This window comes from Gymnoscopelus braueri (genome assembly GCF_963280865.1).
Source record: "Gymnoscopelus braueri genome assembly, chromosome: 16".
Classification (NCBI taxonomy): Eukaryota; Metazoa; Chordata; class Actinopteri; order Myctophiformes; family Myctophidae; genus Gymnoscopelus; species Gymnoscopelus braueri.
In genome coordinates this window covers 20,392,593-20,406,737 of record NC_137616.1, presented here as the reverse complement: position 1 = coordinate 20,406,737, position 14,145 = coordinate 20,392,593, and the positions used below count along the sequence as shown (strand labels likewise).

The following is a 14,145-nucleotide window of genomic DNA, read 5'->3' as shown; positions in this document are numbered from 1 at the left end:
CCCCCCCTCCTCTCCATCTCTCTGCCCACCATCCAAAGCTGCAAATAGAGTCTCAGACTGAACCATATGGCCCTTAAACCCCATATTTAACCCCCATCTTCAGTGCTCAGTATCCTGAGGAGAGGACTGCTGGGTGAGTGGGTGTGTTGGTATGGAGAGCAATCTGCCACTAATTGTTAAATGCTACATAGGCCCTGGAGTGGCTTGTGGAGCTGCTGTTGTCTAGCAGCTGTAATGCCAATTAATTGATTAATTAATTAAGAGCACATTGTTCTTTGGAAATGACAGGCTACACATTTGTGTGGCTATATTATTAGCTATTATTATTATTATTATTATTATATATTCTCATTTTGTTAAAGCATGATATACTAGACATTTAAATTAGTGCACATTTAAATTAACATTCAAATTGCTCACACTTTGCTGTGAATGCATAGAATATTGCACCAACAGTAGCATTATTTAAAGAAACCATAACCACTGTTACCTCCTCCATAATGTACCAGACCAGCCAGCAGTTTCTCGCAATACTGTAAACTGATGCCGATTGACCACCCTAATCCCCATCCTGAGCAAAAAGACGAGCCTTTTCTTTCTGATCGTTTCTGTTTGCCAGCAGCACTTGAATGTGTAAAGACCCCTGCAACCACGCACTGACACCAGCTGTCGTATAGGAACACCTAAGCGCACACTGAGGAAAGGAAGAGAAGACAGACTTATGAGCCCCTCGGCGAGAGCGCCTTTCAGTGCAGTCGAGTTATCCTTTGTTGATAGTCTGTTGAAACTGCCTTCTTTCTGTACAACCGACGTGTGCGTGTGTGTGTGTGTGTGTGTGTGTGTGTGTGTGTGTGTGTGTGTGTGTGTGTGTGTGTGTGTGTGTGTGTGTGTGTGTGTGTGTGTGTGTGTGTGTGTGTGTGTGTGTGTGTGTGTGTGTGTGTGTGTGTGTGTGTGTGTAATCTACTCAAAGTTGGTTGAATCTGTCCGTTGCTAGGTGCTTGGGTTGAAACTTGGAGGACATGCTGTAGATTGTATAGATGGAACATGGAACGAACAGGAGTCACAATTAGTTTTGTCTTGCACTTGCACTACATTCAATCAGGGGATCAACAGCCCTTGTATGTACTGCTGGCTTGAGTTCTTCTAACTTGTTCATATACTGTCAATAGTCTTAACGCACGTGCCCTTTACCAAGCTGCGTATCCGAGCAACTTTGAGCCCTCCTGTTGTGCCGGCTGTACATTTCAGCTTTGTCCCTTATCCTCACCTCACCTATCCTCCCCAGCTGTATTCTCTTCGCTCTTCTCCTCCTGTCCCCCTTGCTTAGCGGGGGGCTCCCTGGCCAGGCTTTGTCTTCGTTGGGGCCCCACTTTTCCTACTGTATAGGCTTTGTTAGGCTGTCAGAGGTGGGGAGGAGAGGATGGGGAAAGAGGGGGGGGCAGAGAAATAAACTAAGAGAGAGATGAGAGAGATTGTAGTGCACCTAACATGCACAAGATTTTGTTTAAAAATGTAAAAATGTAAGTTTTAAATGCTAAGATATGCACGCACGTACACACACACACGCGCACACACACACACACACACATACACAAACCGCATGTACGTATGTACAGAATGTAGAGTGCAAAATAATTGCAGCCACGACATGTACTGTACAGTCTGTGCCGTTCTAGTCTGTTATTTTGTCCTTGAGACATAAAATTACTACCTTTCTCTACCTTTCTCTAGCTCTCACTCTTTCTTCCCTTTGTCCTTCACACAGACATGCGGAGAGACCTACAGTATGCGCCTATTTTTCACCTCTATTATTCCACACAGTTTCTCCCTCTTAGTCAGAAACAAGCCCCCGTTGGCTCTCAATAGGTAAGGAGGGATTGAATTGAATTAACTCAGAATTAACTCAAATTAACTCAGACTCCGGAACAAGGGCACACTTCAGCCATTCAACTTCAAACGACAGCTCTGGAGAAAGGTTCTATTGGCCCTGTGCGTTGCCATGACAGTGCGTGGCAGGGAAAGGGGCTTTGTGGAGAACATTGTCCAGCTGCACCGTCGCAACATTTGTCCCAACACTGAGACACCTGGGAGGATAGGATAGGTGAAATAGGTGCAGTAGGAGCTTACCAACATTATTATAGTTTTTCATTTTAAAATGTTTTTTTTTTTTTTTACTTTTTGTTTTCAATTACAGTTTAGTTCTTGTTAGTTTTTAATACTGGTTTGCTAGTTTTTTTTGTGCTTTTTTTTAGATATGGATTAGTCAGGTGTAAGATTCAACAAGGTCAGAAAAATAGCACAAATAGCACATAAGCTCACAACATGTCACGATGCGACACATTGTGAGCTTGTAGATCTGCTATTTTGCAGATTTTTAATAAAGGTAATACTTTTTTTTTGCGAATATGCAAAACAGTTTCAGTTAGTTAAAAAAAATTTCCTCCAGTTAACTAAAATGTTTTTACAATTCTAGTTTTTGTTTGTTTGTTTGAGTTTTACTTTATAGACATTCTGTAGAGTTGGTATAGTCTGTTATAGTCTGAAGTGTGTGTGTGTGTGTGTGTGTGTGTGTGTGTGTGTGTGTGTGTGTGTGTGTGTGTGTGTGTGTGCGTGTGCGTGCGCGCCAATTTGTCTTATTTCATGTTGAGTCACATGCCAGGTGAGGTTCCTGTCTGTGTTCCTGTCATTGTCCACTAATTGGAGCATCGACATTTCGTGTGTGTGTGTGTGCAGGGTGAGGAAGTTGAAGGACACTCTGGTGACGGTGCAGCAGCTGGATAAGAACATGAGTAACCTGCGCTGCTGGCTGTCCCGGGTGGAGGCGGAGCTGTCCCGACCAATCACCTACAGCGTCTGTCACCACGGAGAGATCCAGAGGAGGCTGGCTGAACAGCAGGTACACTACAGTACACTACAGTAGGAGTCTTTCACTCTTTTCTTTACTCACCTCTTTTGTTTCTTTTCCTTCATTCTGTTGTTAGTCTTTCTTTCTTTCTTTCTTTCTTTCTTTCTTTCTTTCTTTCTTTCTTTCTTTCTTTCTTCTTTCTGTCTTTCTTGCTTGCTTTCTTTCTTTCTCTCTCTGCCTCCCTCCTTCCATCCCACCCTCCATATTAATAATGTATATCTATGTCTGTCCTTTGTGTTTTTGGGGGATCACACATAGTATACAGTACGTACCCTGTCATTCCATACCTCTCTCATCAGCCTTCCTGTCCCCTGCTATCTGTCTGTCTGCCGGTGTGTGGACTGACTCCATGTCTGTCTCTCTGTCTGTCCAGGAGCTGCAGAGGGACATTGAGCAGCACACGGAGGGCGTGGCCTCTGTGCTGAGTCTCTGCGATGTCCTGCTGAGAGACGAGGATGCCGCCTGTGGGACGGAGACGGAGAGCGATTCCCTGCAGGAGACCAGCCGCAGCCTGGACCAGCGCTGGAGGACCATCTGTACCATGGCCCTGGACAGGAGACTCAGGTTGGGGGAAGCTCTCTCACACGCACGCACGCGCGCGCACACGCACGCACGCACGCACGCGCACACACACACACACACACACACACACACACACACACACACACACACACACACACACACTATGTAATGACATATAGTAATCACAATAATATATTAATATCAGAATAAACTTTATGTGTATTTGTCTTGAGCTTTCTCTAATGCTTATCCAAGTTGGAACATTTTGTGTTAGTTTTGAGCCCTAACACTTCTTGTTCCAAAGGAAAATGAACGTCTTCATTGCAAAACAAGTCATCAAGACATCAATCCCTGAAATAATGATTACTGAAATGGTTGTAAAACTCACCAAATGTTACAGAAATTGTTGGGTGACCCACTTAGGTCAGCCCCTGACCTACGTTTTCAGAAAAACTTATAACAAATATTTACTAAAAATATATATAAAAAAAAAAAGTTGCTACGGTATATACTGTACATAGCAACAACTAGCCCAAAAGGGGTTCCCAGATTGAAAGGTATAGTTACGTACAGGGGTTCCAGGTCTAAATGGGTTAAATAAATGAAGCAATAAATGTTCTTTTCGTCAGAGGTTATATATAGATTATTACACATTGCAGGATTGAGGAGACATGGAGAATGTGGTGCAAGTTCCTTGATGACTACTCTCGCTTTGAAGATTGGCTCAAGATGGCCGAACGCACAGCCGCCAACCCCAATTCTACAGATGTCCTCTACACCGTTGCCAAGGAGGAGCTGAAGAAGTTTGAGGTTGGTTGTAGAGTGGTCAAGCACGCACACATCAACAAGAATGTATCCCAAAAACCTGCTGTATTGAACTTTGCCGTGCTGGTCACGGTGCGCCTCAATCCAAAATGTATGTGATGATTTATTTGGAGATACTTTTTAGTTCAAAATCAAATATGACTGAGGTTTGAATTTGATATTTGCTCAAGAAGCAGTGTGAAAATTTGATATAGTGAAAATGTTATGTAAAATGTTAACACATTTGGTGAAAGATGCAAAGGCAGGACAAATGCAATCATCCTGAATCACCTTGTTCATCGTTTAGAAGCATACATCCATTCTTCCTGGTTCTCCCGCTCAGGGTTTCCAGAGGCAGGTTCATGAACGTCTGACCCAGCTGGAGCTGGTCAACACTCAGTACCGTCGGTTGACCATGGAGAACCGCACAGACCGGGCCAGCCAGCTCAAAGCCATGGTCCACCAGGGCAACCGGCGCTGGGACACCCTGCACCGCAGAGTGGCAGCCGTCCTCCGCAGGCTCAAGGTAAAGGGATCCATTTGATTTGAGTGTTGATTTAACTCTTGAGAGTGACAAATAGACAAATTAACACTGAGATTTCACTGTTATTTACTGTGTTGTTTTTCTTAAATTTAAGCCTGTTTATTTTTTGTTGATCAATACCCCTATACATAATTTGTTTGATGTGGAACTTGTTGTCCATTGAAATTGTTTCTATGCATACCAGACAGTAGATGTATTAGGCCCTTAGTTAACTTAAACAGCTATTTAATTTCAGTTAATTTTAACTTGTGACACAATTAAAATATTACAGGTGTTTGCTTGTTCTTAAGAAACAGGTGCTTGTTGCACAATTGTAATTTGTGTTGTGATGCCAGTGGTTCTCCTCTCCTCTCAGCATTTCACTAGCCAGAGGGAGGACTTTGAGGGCACCAGAGAAAGCATGTTGGTGTGGCTCACAGAGCTGGATCTGAAGCTAACCAACGTGGAGCACTTCTCAGAAAGCGACGTCCACTGCAAAATACAGCAACTCAATGTAAGAGCACAAAAACACACGCGCGCACACACACACACACACACACACACACACACACACACACACACACACACACACACACACACACACACACACACACACACACACACACACACACACACACACCTACACACACACAGTGAACTTAAATCTAAATTTTTGTTCTCCACACACTATACCATCCTCCAGTCCATCATGGTGTTCTTATCTCTGGCTTCAGGGGTTCCAGAAGGAGATCGCCCTGAACACGGAGCGTATAGACGGGCTCATAGTGTTCGGAGAGGGCCTGATCCAGAGGAGCTGCCCGCTGGACGCTGCCCTCATAGAGGAGGAGCTGGAAGAGTTGCACTCCTACTGCCAGGAGGTGTTCGGTCGACTGGTCCGCTTTCACCAGCGCCTCAGCCAGCCCGCGGTTAGATCTCTCACCCACGCACACGCACACACACACACGCACACATGCACACACGTCGCTCACAGGCATGTACAAACATGTACTTGCATGCACACACATTCAAACGTGTGAATGTTAGTTAAAATAATGCAAGATACACTAGCTTAGCTTATGCAGACCTAATGTAGACTCACATAGTCCTACACCTGCTGTCTCTCTTAAGCAGTGTTGATTTTGACAGGAAGTTTTGATTTGGTTTTAGTCACAATCATTTGAATTTCAACACTTCATTTACTTTTTGTCATAATTTTGTCATCTGAAATATTTAGGTTTAGTCTAGTTTTAGTTAACTAAACATAAGATTTTGGTTGACTGAATCTACTGTTGATTTTGTCGACAAAAATGTATTTTGGCGGGCCTTGATTGTAATGCCTGATTTTACACTTGGTTGCATGCTGAAAATAGCAGATCTACAAGCTCACAACCCGTCGCGCTGCGACGCGTTGTGAGCTTGTAGATCTGCTTTTCAGAGCGCTACACCGGAGTGCAACCAAACTTATAATGACATGTCTGTTCTACTGGATCTCTTCTCCACTCGTCCCTCCATAACATTTTAGTCTATTTGTTGACGAAATTGTCAATACGTTTAGTCTTAGTTTTAGTCATCATAGCTTAGTTTTTATTAGGTTTTTATCACGTTTTCGTCAGTGAAAAAAGGTAGTCGACCAACATTTTTTTGTCATAGTTTTAGTTGACGAAATCAACTCTGCTCTCAAGCCAGCATCGATTCTGTTGCATTTCTGTCGTTGCCTCAGTCGGTCAAGGAAGAATCAGAGCTCTTTGGCAACAGCACGTCCCTGGAGGGAAGCTTGGAGCTGATTAGCCGGCCGTGGCTGGGGCGGGGCCACGGAAGCCTACCGGCCACACCCATTCACCTGCTAACCTCTCCGCTGGAGCGTCCGGGCACGCCGGCGAGCGTGGAGTCCCTACCGCTGGAGTGGGACCACACGGGCGACGTGGGCGGGTCTTCGTCACACGAGGATGATGAAGACGACCAGGACGAAGATGGGTCTTACTTCAGTGCGCTGTCAGGTAGGACAATGTTTGTGTTTATGTTTATTAAAGGATCGCCATTAGAGACACGAATGAGCCTCTAGTCTTCCGGGGGTCCTGAACAAAACAAATACAATACAAATGTACAACTAAAAATACAAGTTTTTTTTAATGCAAGTAAAAAAAACTATAAAATTAAAATAAAAATGAATACAAAAAGACAAATTAACATGATAAATCAAATCCAACAGTACAGTCAAATTAAACAAATACCCAAATAACAGTTACATCATTTACACAGCCCCTCCACACCACCGCTTTATGTATTTTATATTTTTTTAGTACCGTACTCAGGATAACAAGTGCAAATAACAAGATGACGCACGTGGTACATGGAAGTAGTTTTTTTACCTGAGTATTTAATTTAAGTATATAATGATAATTTATTTTAATTGTATTATAATGCACAATGTGCACCCAATGTGCTAAATATTTCGTTTTAAAAGGCCACACACAGCATGCTTCCACAAACACATAATTTAAATGTAGTTTTTACATTTAAATCATCGGGCACATATGATATGTTAGACCCCTGCCTTGTCCCTGGGTCACCATTGGTCCTCTATCTACTGATGTACTTTCACAGCCGAAATTCGATTTATATAAACACACACAGTCACACACATTTGAAAGCCCCTCACAACCAACCTGTGCACGTGCCCCAGACTACCAAATATTTAAAAAAAATGAAAAGTTTACATGTGTAGCCTAACTGTGAGATGGTTTGCTCCAACTGTTGATATTTTAGCACTTTGGTTAGAAAGGCTTCCATAGAAGACAGGGAAGGACCATAGGAAGCACCATAGAAGACAGGGAAGGACCATAGGAAGCACCATAGATGACAGGGAAGCACCATAGGAAGCACCATAGAAGACAGGGAAGCACCATAGAAGACAGGGAAGCACCATAGGAAGCATAGATGACAGGGAAGCACCATAGGAAGCATCATAGATGACAGGGAAGCACCATAGGAAGCATCATAGATAGAGACACACGGCCGGAAGCGGAAGGCCTACAAATCCACGCCCACTTTTGACACTCGGGGTCCTTTAGAACGATGAACTGCAGCTCTCAGTGCAATCTCTATGAGAGGCATTGTAAAATACCGTCATTTCACTGGTTAACTACTGAGTATGTAGCGATTTTTTTTGTGTTCTAATTATCTGTCCCATTTGTTTAATTTGTCCTTTTTAATGTCCCATATCTTTCATCTCGATATACTACCCACAATATACTATAATATACTCCATCAGTATGTCAAAACCGCTAGCATCGGACTGACTTTGAGGACATTAAGCACGCAATGACACATTTTCGGGTTCTTTTTTTTTTTTAAGGAGGGGTGAGGTCTTAGTTGGGCAGGCGACCGCCTCTCCTGCCTCTACAGTGGGTACGCCACTGGTCGGCGCTCGGCGCTCGTAAAGACAGTGATGTCACTGAAATGCCCGTCTGCTGTCTACCCTCTGCTGTGTTAACATTATGGGTAACTCGTTAAAGTGGCAAATTAAATGTGAAACACATCAACTATTAAGAAAACAAGAAGATATGTTGACAAAGACACTCCATACATTTGGAAACATATTTTTATTTAAATCAATATCGTCTTCAGTTAATGCAGGATAATTTTAAAAGTAGGCTAACTTTCATATCCTCTCATAGGGAATGCATTGGCAGCTGCAGTTCATCGTTCTAACGGACCTCGAGTAGCGGCGCTGTCTCAAAAGTGGGCGTGAAATTTGTAGTCCCCGTGTGTCTCTATGACAGGGAAGCACCATAGGAAGCACCATAGATGACAGGGATGCACCAGGAAGCACCATAGGTGACAGGGAAGCACCATAGGAAGCACCATAGAAGACAGGGAAGCACCATAGGAAGCACCATAGAATCCAGGGGTTCCCAAAGTTGGGGTCCCTGACGGTGGGGTTGCGAAATTATTTTGGGTCATGAAATAAAAACATATATTTTTTAAACAGAATGTATTTCAATCTAAAAAACAAATAGTACATTTTATCCATCTTATTAGGTACTGTGAATGTGATTGATTGAATTCTATATTAACAAGATTATTAACAGTCAAAAGTCATACTAAAATACATTACAAATGCGCACCGAACGTGCAAGTTTATGTGCATAAATTACCTCCAGGGTTAGGTGGGGTCCGCGAGTCAATGGCCGCATTATTTTGGGGTCGCGGGCTGAAAAGTTTGGGAACCCATGCTGGCATAGAAGACAGGGAAGCACCATAGGAAGCACCATAGATGACAGGGATGCACCAGGAAGCACCATAGGTGACAGGGAAGCACCATAGGAAGCACCATAGAAGACAGGCACACACGCACGCACGCACGCACGCACGCACGCACGCACGCACGCACGCACGCACGCACGCACGCACGCACGCACGCACGCACGCACGCACGCACGCACGCACGCACGCACGCACGCACGCACGCACGCACGCACGCACACAAAACCAGTCGTTCCATCTTCCTCCGTGACCCTCGTCCCGCTCCTCTCTCCCTCTCCCAGAAGGAGAGGGCTCAGAGAGCCAGGAGGAGGAGTTTGTGGAAGCCACAGAGGGCCCAGCCCTGGGAGCCTCCTCTCTGGGTAGGAGTCAACATCTTCCTCCACCTGATCGCCAAGCGCACCCTTCTCCATTCTCTGAGAACAATGTCACCAACAGCTAGGGCTGTCACGATCATGACATTTTACTTGATGATTAATCGTCAAAGAAATAGTTGCGATTTAATTGTGTCTATGGCATTGACCATTTTAACATGTAAATAAAAAATACATTTTAGTTTTTTCTTTTAGGCTTTGTAAACACAAATTGAATCAAATTCTATTCAAAATAAATGATGTACTTAAATTCGTGTTAAAGAAATTGCTGATCTACAAGCTCACAGAGCTTTAGATCGGCTCTTTTCTAAAATGTTTTAAAATGTATGAACATTTTTCAACAGATCAATTTATAGAGATGAATGGAAACAGTTTTGACGATTATGCAAAATAACTGCGATTATGTAATAATTGTGACAGGCCTACAAGCAGCTCTATCAGGGGGCTCAGTGTTGCTTCATTGCTGCAGCTGTTGTCACTCCTCCACTCTCAAGAGGAAGGCTTTGGAACCACTGTGGTGGTGATGAACTTTTCCATATTGTTTTTTCCCTTGGCTGTTTTTGGGCGGTGAAACCGCCCCTATAAGTGAGATTTGGAAAAATGTACTAACTCCTGCGCTGTGATCTGGGCCCAGGAAATTAGTAGAATTATCCTGCGCTGTGATTGGCCAATCACAGCCTATTCAGGACTGTGATTGGCCAGTGTCACATGACACATGTGCATAGCCCTATATAAGCAACCATAACTTGAAAAAAACCAAAATTTGGTTTTTTTCAAGTTATGGTTTTGTCCATCATAAAGAGTGTTTCAATAAATGTATTTATCCTTTGTACATGATTGATCGACTCCATTCAGTATTGTGATTAGCTAGCAAGACACCGCCCACTTCACACAGGGTGTGATTTTTTTGTTTGGTTTGAGTTTTTCTTTGCCTTGGTCGGGGATGCAAATGCTGGGGTTTCTTCAGCCATGCATGGAAAGCCATAATTTCCTCCAGTGTTATAGTGGACAGATGTCTTATTGCAAAACAATGCAGTCACTTGGGTGGTGCTCGTGTCTCTCGCTCTGCTATTCTGCCACTCGCTCTCCATGCTTCTACTGTATTTAAGAATTTAAGTCTTTGAATGTGTTTTATTTTTTTTCTCTCCACTATTTCATCTCCCATCCTAAGGTAAACCCTTTTTATGATGTAGTCGTGGGCCAAGCTGTCTAGAATAGGATTTGTCTGTATGTGTCATTTGCAGTGGTGGAAAGTAACTACCGGTAAGTACATTTACTTAAGTACTGTACTTAAGTACAATTCTGAGGTATTTGTACTTTACTTGAGTATTTCCAATTTCCAATACTTTTACTTCTACTCCACTACATCTCAGAGGCAAATATTGTACTTTTACTGCACTACATTTGGAGACAAACTTTAGTTACTAGTTACTTTTCAGATATAAATTATGATATAATGAAACATACATTAACCACTTTAAACCTATTTTATGCCTAGGCTATTTGAAAATAGCCGATCTACAAGCTCACAACGCGTCGCATCGCGACGCGTTGTGAGCTTGTAGATCGGCTATTTTCAAATATTTAGTACTTTTACTTTTGGTACTTTAAGTACATTTTGATGCCAATACTTTTGTACTTTTACTCAAGTAAATTTTGAATTCTGGACTTTTACTTGTATTTTTATATTGTATTGGTACTTTTACTTAAGTAAATAATTTGAGTACTTTTCCCACCACTGGTCATTTGACCAAATGAGGCATAGGCCAGCATGACACAAGCACACAAGCATTCAGTCAGCATAGTGCTGCTTCGCCACATGTACACAGCCTTGTGATTTGTGAGGCTTTGTTCATTCACAAATTGCACTTTCGCACATGGCAGCTGGCCAGGTGTGCAGCAGAGGACCAGCTGCCTCCCCACCGTCCCCACTAGACCACACACATGCACTCATGCACCCTTGCGTTTGTGCACCGTAACCACATGAACCCTAGCATACCGTACCTATTCACGGCATGTCGTAATAGCAAACGTTTGGCAAAAATATCAGACTAGCAACTCATAACGCATCGTGTTGCAACGCGTTGTGAACTTGTAGATCGGCTATTTACGGAACAGTACAGTATATAGACAGAACCAACAAAGTACAGTATATATGGTTTAAGTCAGTGTTTCTCAAACTTTTTCATGTCAAGGACCCTCAAATTGACACTTATTAGCCCGCAGACCCCTATTTCAAAAGATATGCCAGGGACCCCCATAAGAGAAGATTTTTACGGCTCTACTAGTGATTCTCAACCATTTTAATTTCAAGGACCCCCAGTTTGACATGCATTAGGCTACGGACCCCCATTTTAATGGCATTTCTATCACTGGGACCCCAATTTATATTGTAAAATCAATGTTAATTTAACTCAGAGAGTGTACAAATGGAACCAAATGGACCCTTACGGGTCCATTTGGTTCCTAACTACCCATCATTTAGCTGGGGACCCCCTGGAACTCCCTCAATCATTTTGTGTTTGGGGCTACAAAACGAGATGAGGAGGTAAAAGAGGTATGCTTGACCTGGATCTATGCACCTGTTTCCATGCTGGAACTCAATCTGGAGAAAAAAAGGGGATAATAAAGTGTAGTGAATTCTCATTTTAATGCAGTCTGCTCCCTGCTGAATGTGTGTGTGCGTGTGCGTGTGCGTGTGCGTGTGCGTGTGCGTGTGCGTGTGCGTGTGCGTGTGCGTGTGCGTGTGCGTGTGTGCGTGTGCGTGTGTGTGTGTGTTTCAGTTCCATCCATGTCCATACCTGAGTCTCCCAAGTGGCAGTCGCCAGGAGACTCTGTGAGCGAAGCTGGACCCCAGCTGGACTCTGAAGGCCATGAGGAGCCCACCCACACCAGCACGCCGCTCAGACAGGGCTATGTAAGTCTGATGCTCCTCCCGCAATGACACAAGTGGAAGAGCAACAACAAGGCTAGATTTACGTGAAGTGTTTGCAGGGCTTTAGAAGCTCACAAGACAAATACATTGTTAGTATCTATCCATGTTTACTAAGGTGGCACACCAGAGGTTTGCACTGGTGAAATGAGAGAAAACAAGCACCACTTAATCATTGTCTCCGCCAGGCCGTAAGGCATGGCGAGAGAGTATGTTTTACCCCCTGTCCGTCCGTCCGTCCGTCCGTCCGTCATTCTGTCATTTTGTGGACAGCTAATCTCTGGCACCGTTGGCTTGATCGCAGCGAAACTGTGCACACACACTCCCTGGATGCCAGAGCAGAACCTCTGCCCCAAATTTTTCAAATGGGCCTTTTATAGCGCCACCAGGAGGCCGCTTTTTGCAAAACACATTTTTTGACAGTACTCCTACAGATTTTATCCAAACATCACGCAAATCAGTACACAGTATCTCTATAGTCATGTGATCAACACGGATCTGTCCAATTTTCCATATTCCATCCTGATTGGCTAAGGTTGGCTTCCAAAGTTTGCAGGATTGGATCTGTTTTCAACAAAATGCCTCAAATCATGAACGCAGTTTGCGATTTCCGTGAGATTTCACACGTACATTTCCACTAGGCCGAGGAAGAAATGCCACTTGAACATTTTCAAATCAGCCTCATGGTGGCGCTATAAAAGGCCGATTTGTGTTTTTAACTATAACTGCACCGATCTGTGTGAAACTTTGCACGGAAAAACAACTGCCCTGCATTTTTCACATTTGCCTTTCATAGCGCCACCAGGAGGCCGACTTATGTAAAACATTTTTTTTTATATTAAGCCTTCAGAATGTATCCAAATTTCACGCAAATCGGTACACATGATCTCTATAGTCATATGATCAAGATGGATCTGTTTAATTTTTCATATTCCATCCTGATTGGCTAACATTGACATCTAAAGTTTGCAGGAGTGGCCCGTTTTGAACAAAATGCCACAAATCCGATTGCGTTGACACTTTGCACGCACATTCGCACTACGTTGAAGAACAAATGCCACCCTTTTAACATTGCCCTATTATAGCGCCACCAGGAGGCCGATTTTGCAACACTTTTCTTTTTTACATTACTCCTACAAATTCAAACATCATGCAAATCGGTACCCATTGTCTCTATAGTCAAGTGATCAAGATGGTTCCATCCGATTTTTCATATTCCATCCTGATTGGCGAATTCCGAACATTGCTGCCCCACAATAACCTACCTGACCTGGCGGAGACCTGTGCTCCGAGGAGCACTTTTTCTAGTTTTATATAATAATTTTGTCCCTACTCCTGTGGGGTATTTTTTTTTGCCACTGCATATTTGCACATACAGTATGTGAAATCTGTCCTCTATATTTAACTAATTATTAAGAGGGGGGCAAAATGCAGACCTTCTGATCCAATTTAATTAAATTAATGAATACCCCCTCGTTTTTAAATGTTTCATGTTATACATAATATAGACTTGTATTTAGAATTCATGAAGTAAATACAGAATCCTTCAATAAACAACCTAAATAGACAACATATTTCACATTTCATATTGAGTCATGCAACAATTACAAATACCAAACAAAAAAATGTGTTGCACCATGTCCCCTTTTGTCTAGCAATCCTTCATGTTGCCTAATGCCTACATGGTTTACACTCAGTGTCTTAGGTGGACAGCAAAATGGTATGACCAGTTAATCAGTTCTTCCTGGGACTAGGATAACCCTTTTTTCAAATGATTGTACTGTTATGCTAATCTATCCAGAAGTTGTCTTAATGTGTGTGA

At 43.1% G+C, this 14,145-nt stretch overlaps 1 protein-coding gene across 9 annotated transcripts in view; it reads left to right on the top strand.

Annotated features, from left to right (window-relative positions):
* Positions 1-14,145, top strand: part of LOC308103492 (nesprin-2-like) — a 111,375-nt gene that overhangs the window by 88,120 nt on the left and 9,110 nt on the right. For 8 of the 9 annotated variants that reach the window (XM_080453479.1, XM_080453475.1, XM_080453476.1 and 5 more), the window contains 9 exons: positions 2,734-2,896; positions 3,279-3,469; positions 4,087-4,237; positions 4,575-4,757; positions 5,131-5,268; positions 5,489-5,680; positions 6,475-6,751; positions 9,302-9,379; positions 12,175-12,308. In XM_080453479.1, the coding sequence (XP_080309605.1) occupies positions 2,734-2,896; positions 3,279-3,469; positions 4,087-4,237; positions 4,575-4,757; positions 5,131-5,268; positions 5,489-5,680; positions 6,475-6,751; positions 9,302-9,379; positions 12,175-12,308 (1,507 nt within the window). The remainder of the gene's footprint in view (positions 1-2,733; positions 2,897-3,278; positions 3,470-4,086; positions 4,238-4,574; positions 4,758-5,130; positions 5,269-5,488; positions 5,681-6,474; positions 6,752-9,301; positions 9,380-12,174; positions 12,309-14,145) is intronic. The other variant, XM_080453480.1, reaches the window with a different exon arrangement.